Source organism: Apodemus sylvaticus, chromosome 10 (genome assembly GCF_947179515.1).
Source record: "Apodemus sylvaticus chromosome 10, mApoSyl1.1, whole genome shotgun sequence".
In the NCBI taxonomy this organism is placed as follows: Eukaryota; Metazoa; Chordata; class Mammalia; order Rodentia; family Muridae; genus Apodemus; species Apodemus sylvaticus.
Window position 1 is genome coordinate 95,116,090 of NC_067481.1, and position 16,151 is coordinate 95,132,240.

Below are 16,151 nucleotides of genomic sequence, written 5' to 3' on the forward strand. Positions count from 1 at the left end.
CTCCTGCCTCCGCCTCCTGAGTGCAGGGATTGAAAGTGTGCACCACCACACCCGCTTTGGATTTAATTTTTTTTTCTCCTCTCTGCCTCCCCTCCCTCTCCCTTTCTCTTTTCTTTTGTTTGTCTGTTTGTTTGAGCCAGAGTCTCAATGTGTAGCCCTGGCTGGCCTGGAACTCACTCTATAGGTAGTTCAAACTCACCAAGATCCATTGATCACTGCCTCTTGAGTAGTGAAATTAAAGGCTTGCCCACTAGGCTAGCTCTTTTTTTTTTTTTTTTTTTTTTTTTTTTTTTTTTTTTTTTTTTTGATTTGGTTTTTTCGAGACAGGGTTGCTCTGTGTAGCCCTGGCTGTCCTGGAACTCACTCTGGAGACCAGGCTGGTCTCGAACTCAGAAATCCGCCTGCCTCTGCCTCCCAGAGTGCTGGGATTACAGGCCTGTGCCACCACTGCCCTGCTTAGGCTAGCTCTTAATTTGATTTTATTGAGATATTTGAGTTTACATTTAATAAAATGTGCTAATCTTGGGCGTCTGGCTCTAGGACAGTGGTTAACAACCTGTGGGTTGAGACCCCTTTGACAAAACTCCATCTCCAAAAATTTTTATATTACAATTCATAACAGCAGTAAAATTACTGTTTTAGCAATAAAAATAGTAATGAGATAATTTTATGGCTGAGAGCTACCACACATGAGGAACTATAAAAGGGTCACAGCATTAGGAAGGTTGAGAACCACTGCTATAGGAGCTGTGACAGATGCAGGCATCTGGGTAGCCATTCCCCATATCAAGATACAGTATCTATATTCCAGAAAGTTCTCTCCTATATGAGAGGTTAATTACTGCTCCTACCAGTCTGCAGGCCACTACAGGATTTTTTTTTTCCTGCTCTGGAATGCCACAAATGGAATGTGTGTCTATGTTCAGGACCACTACCACCCCTCAAAACAAAAAAAATAAGCTGGGCAGTGATGGTGCACACCTTTAATCCCAGCACTTTGGAGGCAGAGGCAGGCAGATTTCTGAGTTTGAGATCAGCCTGGTCTATAGAGTGAGTTCCAGGACAGCAAGGGCTATACAGAGAAACCCAGTCTCGAAAAACAGAAACAAACAAACAAACAAAAAACCCACAGGATTCTATTTTGTGGTTAGGCTGGGCTCAAACTTAGAGTGCTTCAGCCTCAGACTCCACAGTGCTTGCTAGCTCACATACTGTTTTGATCCCTTCAAAGGAACTTCTGCCCCTGAGTAGTATGTTTTATGCGAGAAAACCCGATTTGTTTATCTATCTTTCTGCTATATACATCTGAGCAATTTTTCATTCTTAATTTAAAGGTATTAAACACAACCACAACACACAGATCCTTTTGTGAGAATGTTTTGGTTCCCCTGGATAAATGCCTGGAAATGAATACTGTCTTTATTTGGGGTTGTAGATAGGGCATCTTAAAGCAACTGACAGTTCTTTGCAGTCTGTTCTCATTATCAGTGCATGTAAGCTCTGGTGGAGCTTTTGATGCTGTCAGCCTCTTTATTTCCTAGTCAACTTCACTGAGGTTAATTTGCATACAGAAAACTTTAGAGTTTGTTGAGTGTTGATGGACTGGAACCACATGCAGCCGCATGCTGTCTGCTTGCCTCCAGCCCTAGAAATTGCTGGTCAATCCTGATTTTACTATGGACTAGTTTGTTTGTTTGTTTGTTTTTAAATTAAAAATAGGGCTGGAGAGATGGCTCTGCAGTCAAGAGCACTGACTGCTCTTCTGGAGGTCCTGAGTTCAATTCCCAGCAATCACATGATGGCTCACAACCATCTATAATGGGATCTGATTCCCTCTTCTGGTGTGTCTGAAGACAGCAACAGTGTACTCATACACATACAATATGTAAATCTTATACATATATGGAATTGTGTCTGAATTCTCTCTGTCTCTCTCTGGTTTTCGAGACAGGGTTTCTCTGTGTAGCCCTGGTTGTCCTGGAACTTGCTCTGTAGACCAGGCTGGCCTTGAACTCAGAAATCCGCCTGCCTGAATACAGGTTCTTCCATGTGGTTCTAGTGGTGTCCTTTCTTATATTGTGTGACATTCTCTGTGTAAATCCAGGAGTGAGCCTGTCTCTTCTGTAGACGGTGAGTGTTTGGATAATTCTCATATTTGAATTCTGAAGAGTGCTCCTATAAAAGTTTTCAAAAGTGGCTTAAGAGCCCATTTGTTAAGAGTGTGTACAAGGCGGGGCATTCACTCTGGAGGCAGAGGCAGAGGCAAGTGGATCTCTGTGAGTCCCAGGCCAATCTGGTCTACAAAGCAGGTTCCAGGACAGCGAAAGCTACACAGAGAACACCTGTCTCAGAAAAAAAAAAGTGTACTGCTCTTCTAGGTGACCCAGGTTCAGTTCTCAGTACCCATGTTAAGTGTCTCACAACCACCTGTAACTCCAGGGGAATCCAATGCCTCTGGCCTCTGAATGTACCCATACTCAAGTGTACATGCCATATATAAACACACTTACTTTTAAAATAGAAGAATAAGAGTTTGCCGGGCGGTGGTGGCACACACCTGTAATCCCAGCACTCTGGGAGGCAGAGGCAGGCAGATTTCTGAGTTCGAGGCCAGCCTGGTCTACAGAGTAAGTTTCAGGACAGCCAGGGCTATACAGAGAAACCCTGTCTCGATAAAACCAAATCCAAAAAACAAAAACAAAATAACAACAACAACAAAAAAGGAGTTTATTTGGGGTTCTGGTGATTGTGTGTATGTGTGTCTATGTTAGGGAAGTGCTAGGTTACAGGTCATGCATGGGTTTAACCCCTAAAGAGACTACTAACTTATTTCCCATAGTACCTGCTCTGCCTGAGGGGTATGTCCTCTGCACCCTGCTGTCATTTCAGCCTTGTTGAAGGCTGGGAGCCTGTTTGTCTGCAGTTGCTAGAGAACAGGTTCTATCCTATGGAGGCAGATTGTGCTATGTAGCCTTCCCTGAGTGTGTAGCTTTTAGTTGGTGTCCACTTCGATGATAAAGCACAGTACTGATGTGACAGCCATTAGTAATTTTCATGCAGCTGGAGGTCCCTATAGGGCTGCCCCCTCAGCTGACACCAGTGTGTGGTCAGGGAATGGAGTGTGTCTTGGTGAGAAGGTGCTTACTGAGCATGTAGAAAGCCCACTGTTCTCCCAGGGAGATCCTAGTTTGGCTAGGCAGGCCTAGCACTACCTCAAAAACAAACAAACAAACAAACAAACACACCATAAAAGCTAAGCTGTTGGCAGCTAGGATTGATGGGCAAGCTCTGGAGGTTTCATTATGTTGCTCAACTGGGTTATTAGCAGCAGAATTGGGGTCTTTATACTTGTAAGACTAAAGTCTCTTGAGTGTTAGGTGCATCATCTCTGAATGAACACAGACCCTGCGGTCCTCTACTGCATGTGTGTTGGGGACCTCATGTCAGCTGGTATGTGCTGTCTGTTTGGTGGTCCAGTGTTTGAGGGATCTCGTGGGTCCAAGTTAACGAAGACTGCTGGTCCTCCTACAGGGTCGTGGTCCTCCTACAGGGTCGTCCTTCTCCTCAGCTTCTTTCAGCCTTCCCTAGTTCAGCAACAGGGGTCAGCTTGCACCTAACCCTCCAAGGTCCTGAGGCCCCAGGAGTTTTGAGGTCAGGTGGGTTAATGGGTGGAGACATCCATGTGGAGATGGGAGTGGAGTGGGGTGGGGAGGGGAGGAGGTATGGGTGGGGGGATAAAATATGGAGTGTAAAAAATAAATAAATAAAATTTAGAAAAAATATAAAACGAAAAAAAAAGACTAAAGTTCCTGTCCTTTTTTTTATTTCTAAATTATTTATTTTTTAAAATTTTTTGTTTGTTTGTTTGTTTTGAGACAGGGCTTCTCTGTGTAGCCCTGGCTGTCCTGGAACTCACTCTGTAGACCAGGCTGGCCTCAAACTCAGAAATCTGCCTGCCTCTGCCTCCCAAGTGCTGGGATTAAAGGTGTGCACCACCACCACCCAGCTTGATCTCTAAATTATAGAGGGCACCCTTCCTCCATCTTCAGAGCCAGAGGGCACCCTTCCTCCATCTTCAGAGCCAGAGGGCACCCTTCCTCCATCTTCAGAGCCAGAGGGCACCTTTCCTCCATCTTCAGAGCCAGCAAGGGTGGGTCAAGTCCTTCTCAGGTTTTGATCTCTCCTCTTCTCTCCAAATCAGCTGTAAAAGGCTTCTGGGTAGTCGTAGAGTTAATGAAGCCCATTCAGAAGATCTGGGGACATGTTTAGCCTTTGGGCCATACCATATTGTCCCTTAATCCCAGCTGCTGTGTTCTTTTCCCCTGTGAAGACACTAGTAGTTAGGATGCTTAACCCTTGGGGACCATTACTCTTCTGACTGCAGAGTTTCATAAGTCCTCATCCTTGTCCAAGGAATTTTCTTTTCTGCTTTTTTTGTGTTTTATAAGTTTTTACTGTGTAACCTAGGCTGGCCTCAAACTTGTCATTCTGTGGCCTTAACCTCCTGAGTGCTGTATTTTACATGCATGAGCCACCATTCCTAGCTGAATTTGCTTTAAGTGGAAAAAAAAATCTGTGTGCCATTGGAGGTTGGTGGGGGGACCAAAAACCCAACCAACCAGATAATAGCTGAAAAACAAATGTCTTTTTTGTGTTAATTTTAATGACTCATGTTTTGTTGTGTGTATATGTGGTTTTCCAGACAGGATTTCTCTGTGTATCCCTGGCTGTCCTGGAACTCATTCTGTAGACCAGGCTTGCCTCGAACTCAGAAATCCACCTGCCTCTGCCTCCCAAGTGCTGGGATTAAAGGTGTGCACCACCACTGCCCCACTACTTTAATTTTTTAAAACAATTTTTATGTGTTTATGTGTTTAGCCTGAATGAATGTGTACTATGTGTGTGCAGTTCCTATAGAAGCCAAAAGAGGGTGTTCAACCCCCTTGAAACTGGGTTTACACCCTGCTGTGGGTGTTGGGAATCTAACCCTAGTCTTCCAGAAGAGCAGCCAGTGCTTTTAACTGATGAGCCATGTCTCCAGCCCCTTGTTTTGTTCTCAAGATAGTGTCTCACTCTGTAGCCAGGCTGGTCTAAAACTCCCAGTAGTTCCTGGCTGGGCTGTTACTGGGATTACTGTATAGGCAAGTATCACTTGCCCAGCTAGTGACTTGGTTTTGCCTGCTTCCTCTTGTATGGCTTTTGCCTGAAGCCATATATGAAGTAACCCTTTGAGAAGCAACTGAGTCAGCAGCCAGGTAATTTTGATGTTGTTTATCTGACCTCCTGAAACAGATTTCACATCTCTAAGTTCCTCAGCCATCCTGAGGGGCTGGACTTAGACGGGCTGTGGGAATGGGATTTGGGGTCTCAGGACCTTAGCCTTAGGCTAGAACCTACAGATGTTGCTGGCCCTCGGTTCCACCTGGCCCAGGGCTGCTCCTCGACAGTGCTTTGTAGTATCTCATTTATTATATTGAAAAGAAACAAGATTCAAGTAGTGCTTTGTGCACTGCCTTAAATGTTCCTAAATACATATGTACAGAGAGTTCCCAAAGTGCCACATGTGATGGTGTACACTTTTAATCCCAGCACGTAGGAGGCAGAGGCAGGCAGATCACTGAATTTGAGGCCAGCCTGGTCTATAAGCGAGTTTCAGGACAGCCAGGAATATACAGAGAAATCTGTCTTGAAAAACCAAACCAGACAACAACTCAGTTCACAAAGAAAAGGGCAGTTGGTGAAGAAACCAGTTACCAAAATTGGGAGCTGAGGTCCAGTTGTTACAGACCTGAGAAGGCAGCAGGTAAAGCACATTTGTGCTGGGGTTACAGGGCAGTGTGATCCTTCCCAGCATGGCCAGCAACTCTTGGTAAGATGCTAAGAAAACAAGATTGCTCTCTGTGTCTGTAAGGCAATGTTACAATGGACAGGACTGACCTATGTGCAGTTTTGTCTTGGTTCAGATTGTAGTGCATAGGTGTCTTAGCTGTGTGAATGGTCAGTTAGAATTGGGCATGGTGGTACATGCCTGCCATTGAGTTAGGAGGATGAACTGTTCAAAGCTAACCTGGGCTGTATAGTAAGACCCTGTCTCAAAAAGGGGTGGTGGTGGTGGTGGTGGTGGTGGTAGTAGAGGAGATGGAGGAGGAGGTGGAGGAGGAGGTGGTGGGCAGCCTAGCCAGGACTTTCTTGATTGCGGGCTTCAGAACAGTCATGGCTATGATAGTGGTGACTTTGCCCCCAGGCCCCCCACAGGCTGGGGAGGTGGCTCTGTAGGTTAAGGCCTACTACATAAGCACGAGGACCTAAGTGTGGATCTTGAGAATCCACATATAAAGACAGGTATGGCAGCATGCACCTTTAACTCCAGAACCAGGGCGAGGGGAGTCGGGGCGGCCAAGATTCCTGAAGCTCCTTGGCTTGCCAGCCTAGCCAGATTGCTGGGCTACATGCCCTCAAGGGAATGTTTAGAATCTTTATGGGCAATGTGTGTGTCTGTGTTAGTAAAGTGTGTATATGTGCACATTCACATGTATCTGCCAGAGGTCGAGGTCGATGTCAAATGTCTACCTGGACTGCTCGCCACATTTATTTACTCATTGATTGATTCATTCATTCATTCATTCTCCTTCCTCTTCTGTTTTGTTTTGAGACAGGGTTTCACTGTGTAGCCCTGGCTAGCCTGGAACTCACTGTATAGACTAGGCTGGCCTTGAACTCACCACAGTGCACCTGCCTCTGCCTCTTAAGTGCTGGGATTAAAGGTGTGTTTAATTTAAATTTTTAAACTTTATTTATTGTTAATTTGTGGGTATGGGTACACATGCCACAGCGCGTATGTGTCGGTCAGAGAACAGCTTTGTGGAATCAGTTCTTCCATTCCACCTTGACATAGGCTGTCAGACACTTCTCCCCACTGAGCCTGCCTCCTGGCCTCCAGTCACCACTGGAGTACATGGACCAGGCCACAGTTGGATGATGATTTATGCCCTTCAGTACCTGAAAACAATGACTGGTGTGCCGTAGAAATGCTGCTGCTGTTAAATGAGTTGCCACTTTCTTTAGAATTGCCCACTAAGTAATAGTAAAATGTCTTGAAAAAAACAGTTAAGTCTGGGACCAGCCAGATGGCTCAGCAAGTGGGGGTACCACTAAACCTGACAACCTGAATTTGATCTTTAGAACCCATATGGTTAAAGGAGAGAACTGACTCCCTCGAGTTGTCCTCCATATACATGCTATGTCATGCTCATGCCCCACCCCACATACAAAATTAATAAACGAAAAACATTAGTAAACATAGATCTGTAAGCCAGGCTGCTGGCTTAGGAAGCAGGATAAGCAGCCATAGTAGGATGAGGGGGTGGATCACAAGGATCCTGTTGAACTCAGAGCAGGTGCCCAGAGGCTGGCATGTCAAAGTCCCTCTCTACCAGGGGACACAGGAGGCTTATTCTCTTAGAGAATAGAGCCATGGACACCAGACACCACCGGGTGCATGAGGGTGGAGAGAAGCAAGGGGCTAATAACAGAGTCCTCTTAGCCCAAGTCCATTCTGAATGGGGGGGATTTGGCACCCCCTGGCGCCAGCAATGACAGATAGGATCCTGAAGCAAATGTCTGGTCTTCATTGTGCAACTGTCAGTTTAAGAAAAGTTCCAGAGACACCTACAGCATAGCAGCTCTTCCACAAGCCAGAGTCACAGAGCCTTCTGCAGTGTCTCAGGTTTTCATAGGGGTCAGAGGGACAACCAAACTCAGCAATATGTGAGAAGAAAATGTAAGTGGATAGAAGACGACCCTGGGAACTCCAGAGGGCTCCAAACATCTCACCACACCTCTGAGAATAAAGACCAGCTTCCTGCTCTGAATATTGCTCAGAAGCAATATCTAGACCCCAAAGAGCTTCTAAAAATTACAGATCAATGGAAATTGTGCAAAATAAAAAGAAGGAAATCTCCCAGAAAATAGAATACAGGCAAGACTGGTGGGAAAGATGAGAAAGCTGGCCAGTTATCTCAGCAGTCAGTCTGGCCAGCACTGGTCAGGAAGAATAGGGTCTGAGCATGTGCAGCAAGATTAACAGGTGAAAGCCCAGGGTGGAGGTCACAGCCATCACCAGGCAGAGGAGGCACCCTGAGTGCAGTTAGAGGGAAAGGAGCGAATGGCAGGGCACTGGGCAGGCGTCAAGGGTGGCTTTGTGAGATCTGGTCCCATATAAACTTGAACAAAAGGCTTGACTTGAATGGTCAGCCAAGCCATGACCTCGGCCAATGGTTTTAGTCTCATGAGTGGAACAAGTATTATGACCTCCTTGCCTCAGTTTCCCTGTTCAGTATGTATCTTCAGTATGTGTTCAGATCTGCCAGGGGCAGTATTTGCTCTGTGAGGATGGAGTCAAGCTGTTGGGTGAAACATTCAGATCCAGTGGGTAGTGGCTGCCTCAGCAGATGATCTGGGACCTGAGGGGGACAGCTGGTCCTCTTTGGGGGCTTGTCTTAGCTGACTAAAAAGAAAATTATTTTTAGACAGAAGGGAAAATGAATGGTGCTGAAAGAGAGTTAGAGTGGATGGTGTCCTGCCGATACTGCTGACCCGTGAGAGTGATGTTGAGACCTGAGCTCGCCCGTGGCTCTGCCGGCCCGGGCCCACATGCTGCTGCCTCCCTTGGGTCTGTTTTAGACCCCTTCCAGGTCACTGCTCTGCCTCTCCACGCCTATGCTCCTCCTCAGAACCTACCTACCCTCGAGCTCTGGATAATTGTTCCTTTTAGAACCCTACTAAGCCAAGGGCTCTTTCTCTTGTATCTTGGCTTAACACATTAATGAGAACTGTCATCAGACCCTCGAGCATTCACTTCTAGTGGACTTTGCTTGCTATGGTTGCTTGGTGTAGAGCCCCTTCAGAGCTGTGTGGTGAGCAGTGGACCTAGTAAGGTCCTCCTCACTGAACTGAGCGCTAAGACACAAAAATCACCCAGTCCTGCTGGGGAGAGAGGCTCAGAAGCTTCTCGATGAAGCTCTGGGCACTCTAATTTCTTAATGGCCTTGGGTTGTAGCTAAGCCAGGCTGGAAGACCAGAAGTCTAGGGAAAGATGCTTCTCAGGGTGAGGAGAGAAGCTTTCACTTTCCCAACTTGATTTAAAAAAAAAAAAAAGAAGAAGAAGAAGAAGAAAAGGGGAAGCGCTGGAAGGTACTGATGTGGTCACTGCTGTGACTCCTGTGACCTCCCCAAGCCTTGCCTGCCAGGCAGTACGGGTGCTCTCTGGCAGGAGAGCTGGAAACCTAGCTCTGTTGGGTTGTGTGACGCATGTTCACTGTGCTTACGCAGCACCATGGCTAGATTCTTCCTTTTATTATTTGTTTATTTATTTATTTATTTTAGGTTTACTTATTATTATATGTAATACACGGTAGCTCTCTTCATACACACCAGAAGAGGGCGTCAGACCCCATTATAGATGGTTGTGAGCCACCATGTGGTTGCTGGAATTTGAACTCAGGACCTTCAGAGGGGCAGTTAGTGCTCTTCACTGCTGAGCCATCTCTCCAGCCCCTCCTGATCCTTTCTTTTTGAGAAAAAAACTGGACATAGCTGGACTCCTGCTGTAGCCCAGGCTACCTCTGAACTCAGTCACTGTGACTCTGTACAAGCGTCTGCCATCACACTGGCTTTCTTTTTTTAAGATGTATTTACTTTATGTAGATGAGTGCTCTATCTGCATGTCCACCTGTGTGCCAGAACAGGCGTCAGATCCCACAACAGATGGCTGGGAGCCACCGTGTGGGTGCTGGGAATTGAACTCAGGATCTCTGGAAGGCAGTCAGTGCTCTTAACCACTGAGCCATCTCTCCAGCCCTATCACACTGGTTCTTGTTAGCTGATTTCTGTTTTGTTTGTTTTGCTTTTTTGAGACAGGATTTCTCTATGTAGTCCTGGTTGTTCTGGAATTATATAGACCAGGCTGGTCATGAACTCAGAGATCTGCTTGCCTCTGTTTCCAAAGTGCTGGGATTAAAGGTGTGTGCCACCATGCCCAGCTCACTGATTTATTTTGAATAAAATTCTCACCCTTTTGTGGGGAGGGTTCTAGGAACTGAGCCGGCCTTGTGTGTACAAATCATGTCTGACTGCTCTGCTCTACACTGGGCTCCCATCATTTAAAAAGCTGCTGATTCACTGGCCAGCTGATGACTGTCTTACATTTCCTGTCTGAACAGGAACAGCCAGGTATGTATGGAGCAGGCCAGTGGCTACAGAGCAGGCCCTGCTCCCTCCACTCCCAGGGTCAGCTCCTCTCAGGGTCCTCCTGGTGATAGGACTCCTGTAGGTGATGTAAATGTATTTCATTCTAAAAGACAGATATGTTGGCTGGGGGAGCCTGTGAGTGTCACACAGTCAGCTGGGTCAGGGTCAGAGACCCCCTCAGAACCTAACAGTGACAGGCTCATCAACATAATTCTTTCTGTTGGTGACAGGTCTGTTCATGACTAAGGACTCTTAGAAGGTTCTTCCCAGGCATCCATTGTTCGGTTGCAGCTGCTGCTCTAGGCAGGCCTGGGGCCACAGCACCATCTAGGGGTAGCTTGGTAGTCATGCAGTTGGCTTTCCTCAGGGAGAGGCCTGGGAGTTCAGATCACAGTCAAGGAAGGCTATGCTACAGGTCTTGCTGATCTTTCCTCAAAGAAGCCAATCAAAAATCAGTATATAGTATGGTGGTGCACATCTTTAATCCCAGCATTCGGGAAATAGAGGCAGGTAGATCTTTATGAAAGATCTCTTTAGTTCATGGACAACATGGTCTACATAGTGAGTTCCAGGCCAGCCAGAGCTATATAGTGAGGCCCTGCCTCAAAATGAATGAATGAATGATTGAATGAACGAAAGAATGAACGAATGAATGAAATTAATCAAATAAAAATAAAACCACTGTAATAGTGTCCTCACAAACTTCACTTGGGCTTAGTTGCCAAGCATGGAGGGGAGCATAGGGGACAGTGGGGAGGGGTATAGCAGCTGCCAGTCCTAGGGTGTCCGTGCAGTACTTTGTGTCATGGAAATAGTGGAGTCAGAGGCAGAAGGATTGCTACAAATTCAAGTCAGCTATGTAACAAGGTCCAGGCTAGCCAGACTTCATAGAAAACCCTGTCACAGCTGGGCATTAGTGGTACATGCCTTTAATCTCAGTGCTTGGGGCAGCCGAAGAAGGTAGATCTCTGTGAGTTTGAGGGACCAGGTATACAGAGCAAGTTCCAGGACTATCTTAAAAAAACAAAAGAAAAAAAGAAGAAAGAAACTTTTTCAGAAAAGCACGTCTTAACCATATTTATCACCAGGCAGTGGTGGTGCACACCTGTAATCCCAGAACTTGGGAGGCAGAGGCAGAGGCAGACAGATTTCTGAATTCGAGGGCAGCCTGGTCTACAGAGTGAGTTCCAGGGCAGCCAGGGCTACACAGATAAACCCTGTCTTGAAAACAAACAAACAAACAAAAAACAATAACCATATTTATCAAATACACGGCTCAGGAGCACCTACCTATTTGTACACTGTGCAATCATTATTTTATGTCCCCTGCACCCCACACGCCTGGCAAAGTAGGAAGGTCCCGGTATCTCTATACCTCACCGTCTGTTTTGAATCTAGCCATCTAATCCAGCATGTGGTGCTTAGCACAGGGTTCTAATTCCTTTCCTAATGGCTACCAATAGCATAGAACAGTTCCTTCTGCTTGTTAACATTGCTGTCTATGTCTTTTGCAAGGATACGGCTTTGTCCATTTTTGAATTGAGTTTTATTATTGAGTTGAGGTTTTTTATAGAACTCTGTACTAATAAGATGTGTAATTTTCAAATATTTTCTTTTATTATGTATGTTGGCAATTTTTTACTCTATTGTAATGTCCTTTAATGCATGAGAACCTAGTTTGGATGCAGTCACTAGTTGACTAAGCCGAAGATGGCTCAGAGGAGCACCTAATGTCTGAAGAGGGTGCTGTACTGTCTTCCTGCACAGGGCCATGGGCACACAGACATCAGCATATACTCACCAGGATATGTCCTGCACAGGGCCATGGGCACACAGACATCAGCATATACTCACCGGGATATGTCCTTCACAGGGCCATGGGCACACAGACATCAGCATATACTCACCAGGATATGTCCTGCACAGGGCCATGGGCACACAGACATCAGCATATACTCACCGGGATATGTCCTTCACAGGGCCATGGGCACATAGACATCAGCATATACTCACCAGGATATGTCCTGCACAGGGCCATGGGCACACAGACATCAGCATATACTCACCGGGATATGTCCTTCACAGGGCCATGGGTACACAGACATCAGCATATACTCACCGGGATATGTCCTGCACAGGGCCATGGGCACACAGACATCAGCATATACTCACCAGGATGTGTTCTGCACAGGGCCATGGGCACACAGACATCAGCATATACTCACCAGGATATATTCTGCACAAGCACTGTGAGAGTGATACCTGTGCATTTCAAAATACCCATGTGCAAGCCCTCTTGGACCAAAATTTTATCCTCTTTTAGACAAGGTTTCATGTAGATTAGGCAGGCTTGAATTTACTGTGCAGATAAAGATGACCTCGAGTTCTAAATCCTGATCCTGCTTCTACCTCTCAAGTTGGTAGAATTACAGCTGTGCATTACCACACCTAGACTGCAAGTAAAATTATATCTATGACAAGTAAGAAACTGATGCCTCAAAGGTGTTAAGGGGACATGAGAGAGTCATTGTTCAGGATCAGCCTCTGTTACATAGCAAGACTGTTGCCCCTACCTTCCCCCCTAAAAAGGCTTGATACCACCACAGCATCTATTGGGAATTTTTTTTTCATAAAAATGTGAAAATATAAACAAATTTTCAAGTCAGAGAGAGCAGCATTTTAAAAATTACTTTAGTCCTATGTAGAAGTGGTCATTTGTAATCCTTAGGTGCTTAGGCAGTAGATTTCATGAGCTTAAAGCCAGCCTGGGCTATGTCTTGAGATGCTTTCTCTAAAAGCTAAGTAAATAGCTGGGCAATGGTGGCAAACACTTTTAATCCCAGCACTTGGGAGGCATCTCTTAGAGTTCTGGGCCAGCCTGGTCTACAGAGGGAGTTTGGGACAGCCAGGCTACACAGAGAAACCCTATCTGGAAACAAACAAAACAAACAAATAAAAACCTTAAGTAAATACCTTCCTGTTGATGATCCAAGAATTAGGAAGTACGTTATTCTTTGAGGGTTCAACTTAGAATCTATAGGAAGGACATGTCACAGTGGGAGTGAACCATATCCCCCCAGGCATTCTGGGCCCAGAGCCTTTAGAGAGACTGTGTGGTCTGAGTGTCTGATGCCCCATCTGACCTGGGCCTCTGCCTTGCCCATGGCTGCCATCCAGTGTGAGCTAGGATGGCACCTGAGAAAGCCATAGCCGAGGGCAGTGAGCAGCCTCCTGCTCCCAGGGGCCATTGTGGGAACACTTTGAGAGGAAGTATTGGGCAGGAGGACCTCAGTGGAGCAGTTGCTGATGGACGCTCTCACCCCTCTGCTTCCTCACAGGGATAGACTATAAAACTACCACCATCCTGCTGGACGGACGGCGTGTCAAGCTGGAGCTATGGTGAGTTGGTGATCTCATGAGGGGGTGGAAGCCAGGTGAGGAAGCCCTTTATTTGTAATAACCATTTAAACAGATCCTGCCCAAATGGGACTTTCCTCCATAATGAAAACAACAAAAAGTCCAGATATTTTGTTTTAAAGCCTTCTCCATTTTTACTCAACAATTGGGGCTTGTTTCCATGGGGCTGGAGAGATGCTCAGAGGTTTCTAAGAGCTCTTGCTGCTGCGCTTCCAGAGGACCCAGGTTTAGTTCCCAGCACCCCGTCTGGCAGCTCACAGCCACTCTAATTCCAGTTCCAGAGGCTCTCTCACCCCTTGCTGGCCCCACAAGGGCATGAGGCATGCATGTGTGTTGCTCATCTACTTAAAACTAAATATTAAAAAGGAACCAGGGCTGGGCAGTGGTGGCACATGGCTTTAATCCCAGCACTTGGGAAGAAGAGGCAGGAGGATTTCTGAGTTTGAGGACAGCCTGGTCTACAGAGTGAGTTCCAGGACAGCCAGGGCTACACAGAGAAACCCTGTCTCAAAACAAACAAATAAACAAAAACCAAACAAACAAATAAAAAGGAACCAGGTATACATATGCCTTTAATACCAATATTCAGGAGGCAGAGACAGGCTAAAACTATGAGTTCAAGGCCAACCTGGTCTAGGTAGCAAATTCTAGTCAGAACTGCACAATGAGAGTCTGAAAAAAAAATTGTGGATGGGACCTTTCATAGTGGGACCGATCTCCCCCGCTCTGTGTGTTTCAGGGATACATCGGGCCAGGGAAGGTTCTGCACCATCTTCAGGTCCTATTCGAGGGGCGCGCAGGTAAGACCAGCACCATATTATGTTGTTGTCTGATAGGTACCTCTTCTGATTCTTTCTGAACCTAGATTGCTGTTCCCTGAGTACTTTTCTCTCTTGTGTTTTCTTACAGTGCTTGGGATGAACTCTGAGCCTTGTGCTTAATAGATGAGGGTTCAGGGCTGAGCCACATCCTTGGCCCCTTTTCCCGAGTATTTAGATATCTGGACATCAGCTATCCCAGAACCCATCTGATAATAATCCAGAGCTTTGGAGCCTCCATTTCTGGACTGCCTATGTGTGAGGCAACTGAGTCTTTAGTGTCCCTGAATGAGCCCCTCCTGTTCTCATGATACCTCAGGATGAGCCCCGAGACACCTCCAGTGGGACAAGCTATCTTAATAGAACAGGTTTTGCTGCTCTGCAGCCCTTTCTGGGTCCCTCGGGATCTGGGTCCTGCTTGTAGCACAAAGGCCACTGGCCTTGCTTTTGTCACCTGTCACATTTAGCATTTTTTTGTGGCTCTTGTTGAATCCCTTTAAGCCTTACCAGTGGCCAAGCTCCATGATATCTTAGTTCCTCTAGTCCGGTGCTGACTCCTGGAAAAGTGAATGGGTCTGCCTGGCTTGGTACAAGGCCTGACAGCAGGGCCGGCAGGAGGTGCTGCCCAGCTGGCCTGTGATCACTTCCATCGATCAGGAGGTGTGTGGTCAGATGCTGTGTCCTTTAAGGGCAGGTGAGGATTTGTTTCTCTGGGAATAGGAGAGGATGTCATTGCTGAGGACACTTGGCATCCTGCAGGCGGAGTAAACAGGTTTTTGTTTTGTTTGGTTTTCTTGGAATTTTTTTTTTTTTTCGAGACAGGGTTTCTCTGTGTAGCCCTGGCTGTCCTGGAACTCACTCTGTAGACCAGGCTGGCCTCAAACTCAGAAATCCGCCTGCCTCTGCCTCCTGTGCTGGGATTACAGGCGAGCGCCACCACCGCCCAGCTGGAGTGAACAGTTTAGTACAGCCAGGGTGTATGCAGTGGGCGGACAGGAGGGTTTTGTTCTGGCTCTTTGAACGTTGGGGGCTCAGACCACACAGATACTTTGTGTGTGCTAAATGCTTGTTTATTTATATTTATTATTTACTTGAGGAGAGAGTGAGTAAGTGGCAGTCTGAGGACAAGTCATGCCTCTTCTTCCACCATGTGGATCGCAAAGATCAAGTTCAGGTTGATCAGTCCCTACCCCTGGGAGGCAGAGGCCATTCTCTGAGTTCAAGGCCAACCTGATGATCTACATAGGGAGTTCTAGGACAGCAGGACTACATAGTGAGTGATACCCTGTCACAAAACAAAACAACATTAATAAGAATTGTAACAGTAAGGAACCTACTCTTAGGCCTAGTTCTAGGTCTCAAAATCTGTCTTACATATTAAGCTGAATAAAAACGGTGTGTATGTGCAGTCACCTCACATGTGTGTCACCAGGAGGGGAAGTACCTGAGACTAGTTCATAGGCCTGGCGTGGGTGCCTCTTGCTGTTCAGAGGGCTCACGGAGCTCTGAACTGTTGAGTACTTGGCTCTTTGACAAGATCTTGTCTATGTTGGTGTGGCTTCACATTATAGGAAAATCTAGAAGACACTGGAAGGATACTCTCTGGAGTCATTGCTGAATGGAGAAGGTCACTAGAAAGAGGAGCCTGTGTCTGTATCTTGGCAAATA

General features: G+C 46.4%; 1 protein-coding gene across 3 annotated transcripts in view; it reads left to right on the plus strand.

Annotated features, from left to right (window-relative positions):
• Rab40c (RAB40C, member RAS oncogene family) overlaps positions 1–16,151 on the plus strand; it is a 35,074-nt gene that overhangs the window by 12,959 nt on the left and 5,964 nt on the right. For all 3 annotated transcript variants that reach the window (XM_052194808.1, XM_052194807.1, XM_052194809.1), the window contains 2 exons: positions 13,587–13,647; positions 14,405–14,465. In XM_052194808.1, coding sequence (XP_052050768.1) covers positions 13,587–13,647; positions 14,405–14,465 — 122 coding nt within the window. The remainder of the gene's footprint in view (positions 1–13,586; positions 13,648–14,404; positions 14,466–16,151) is intronic.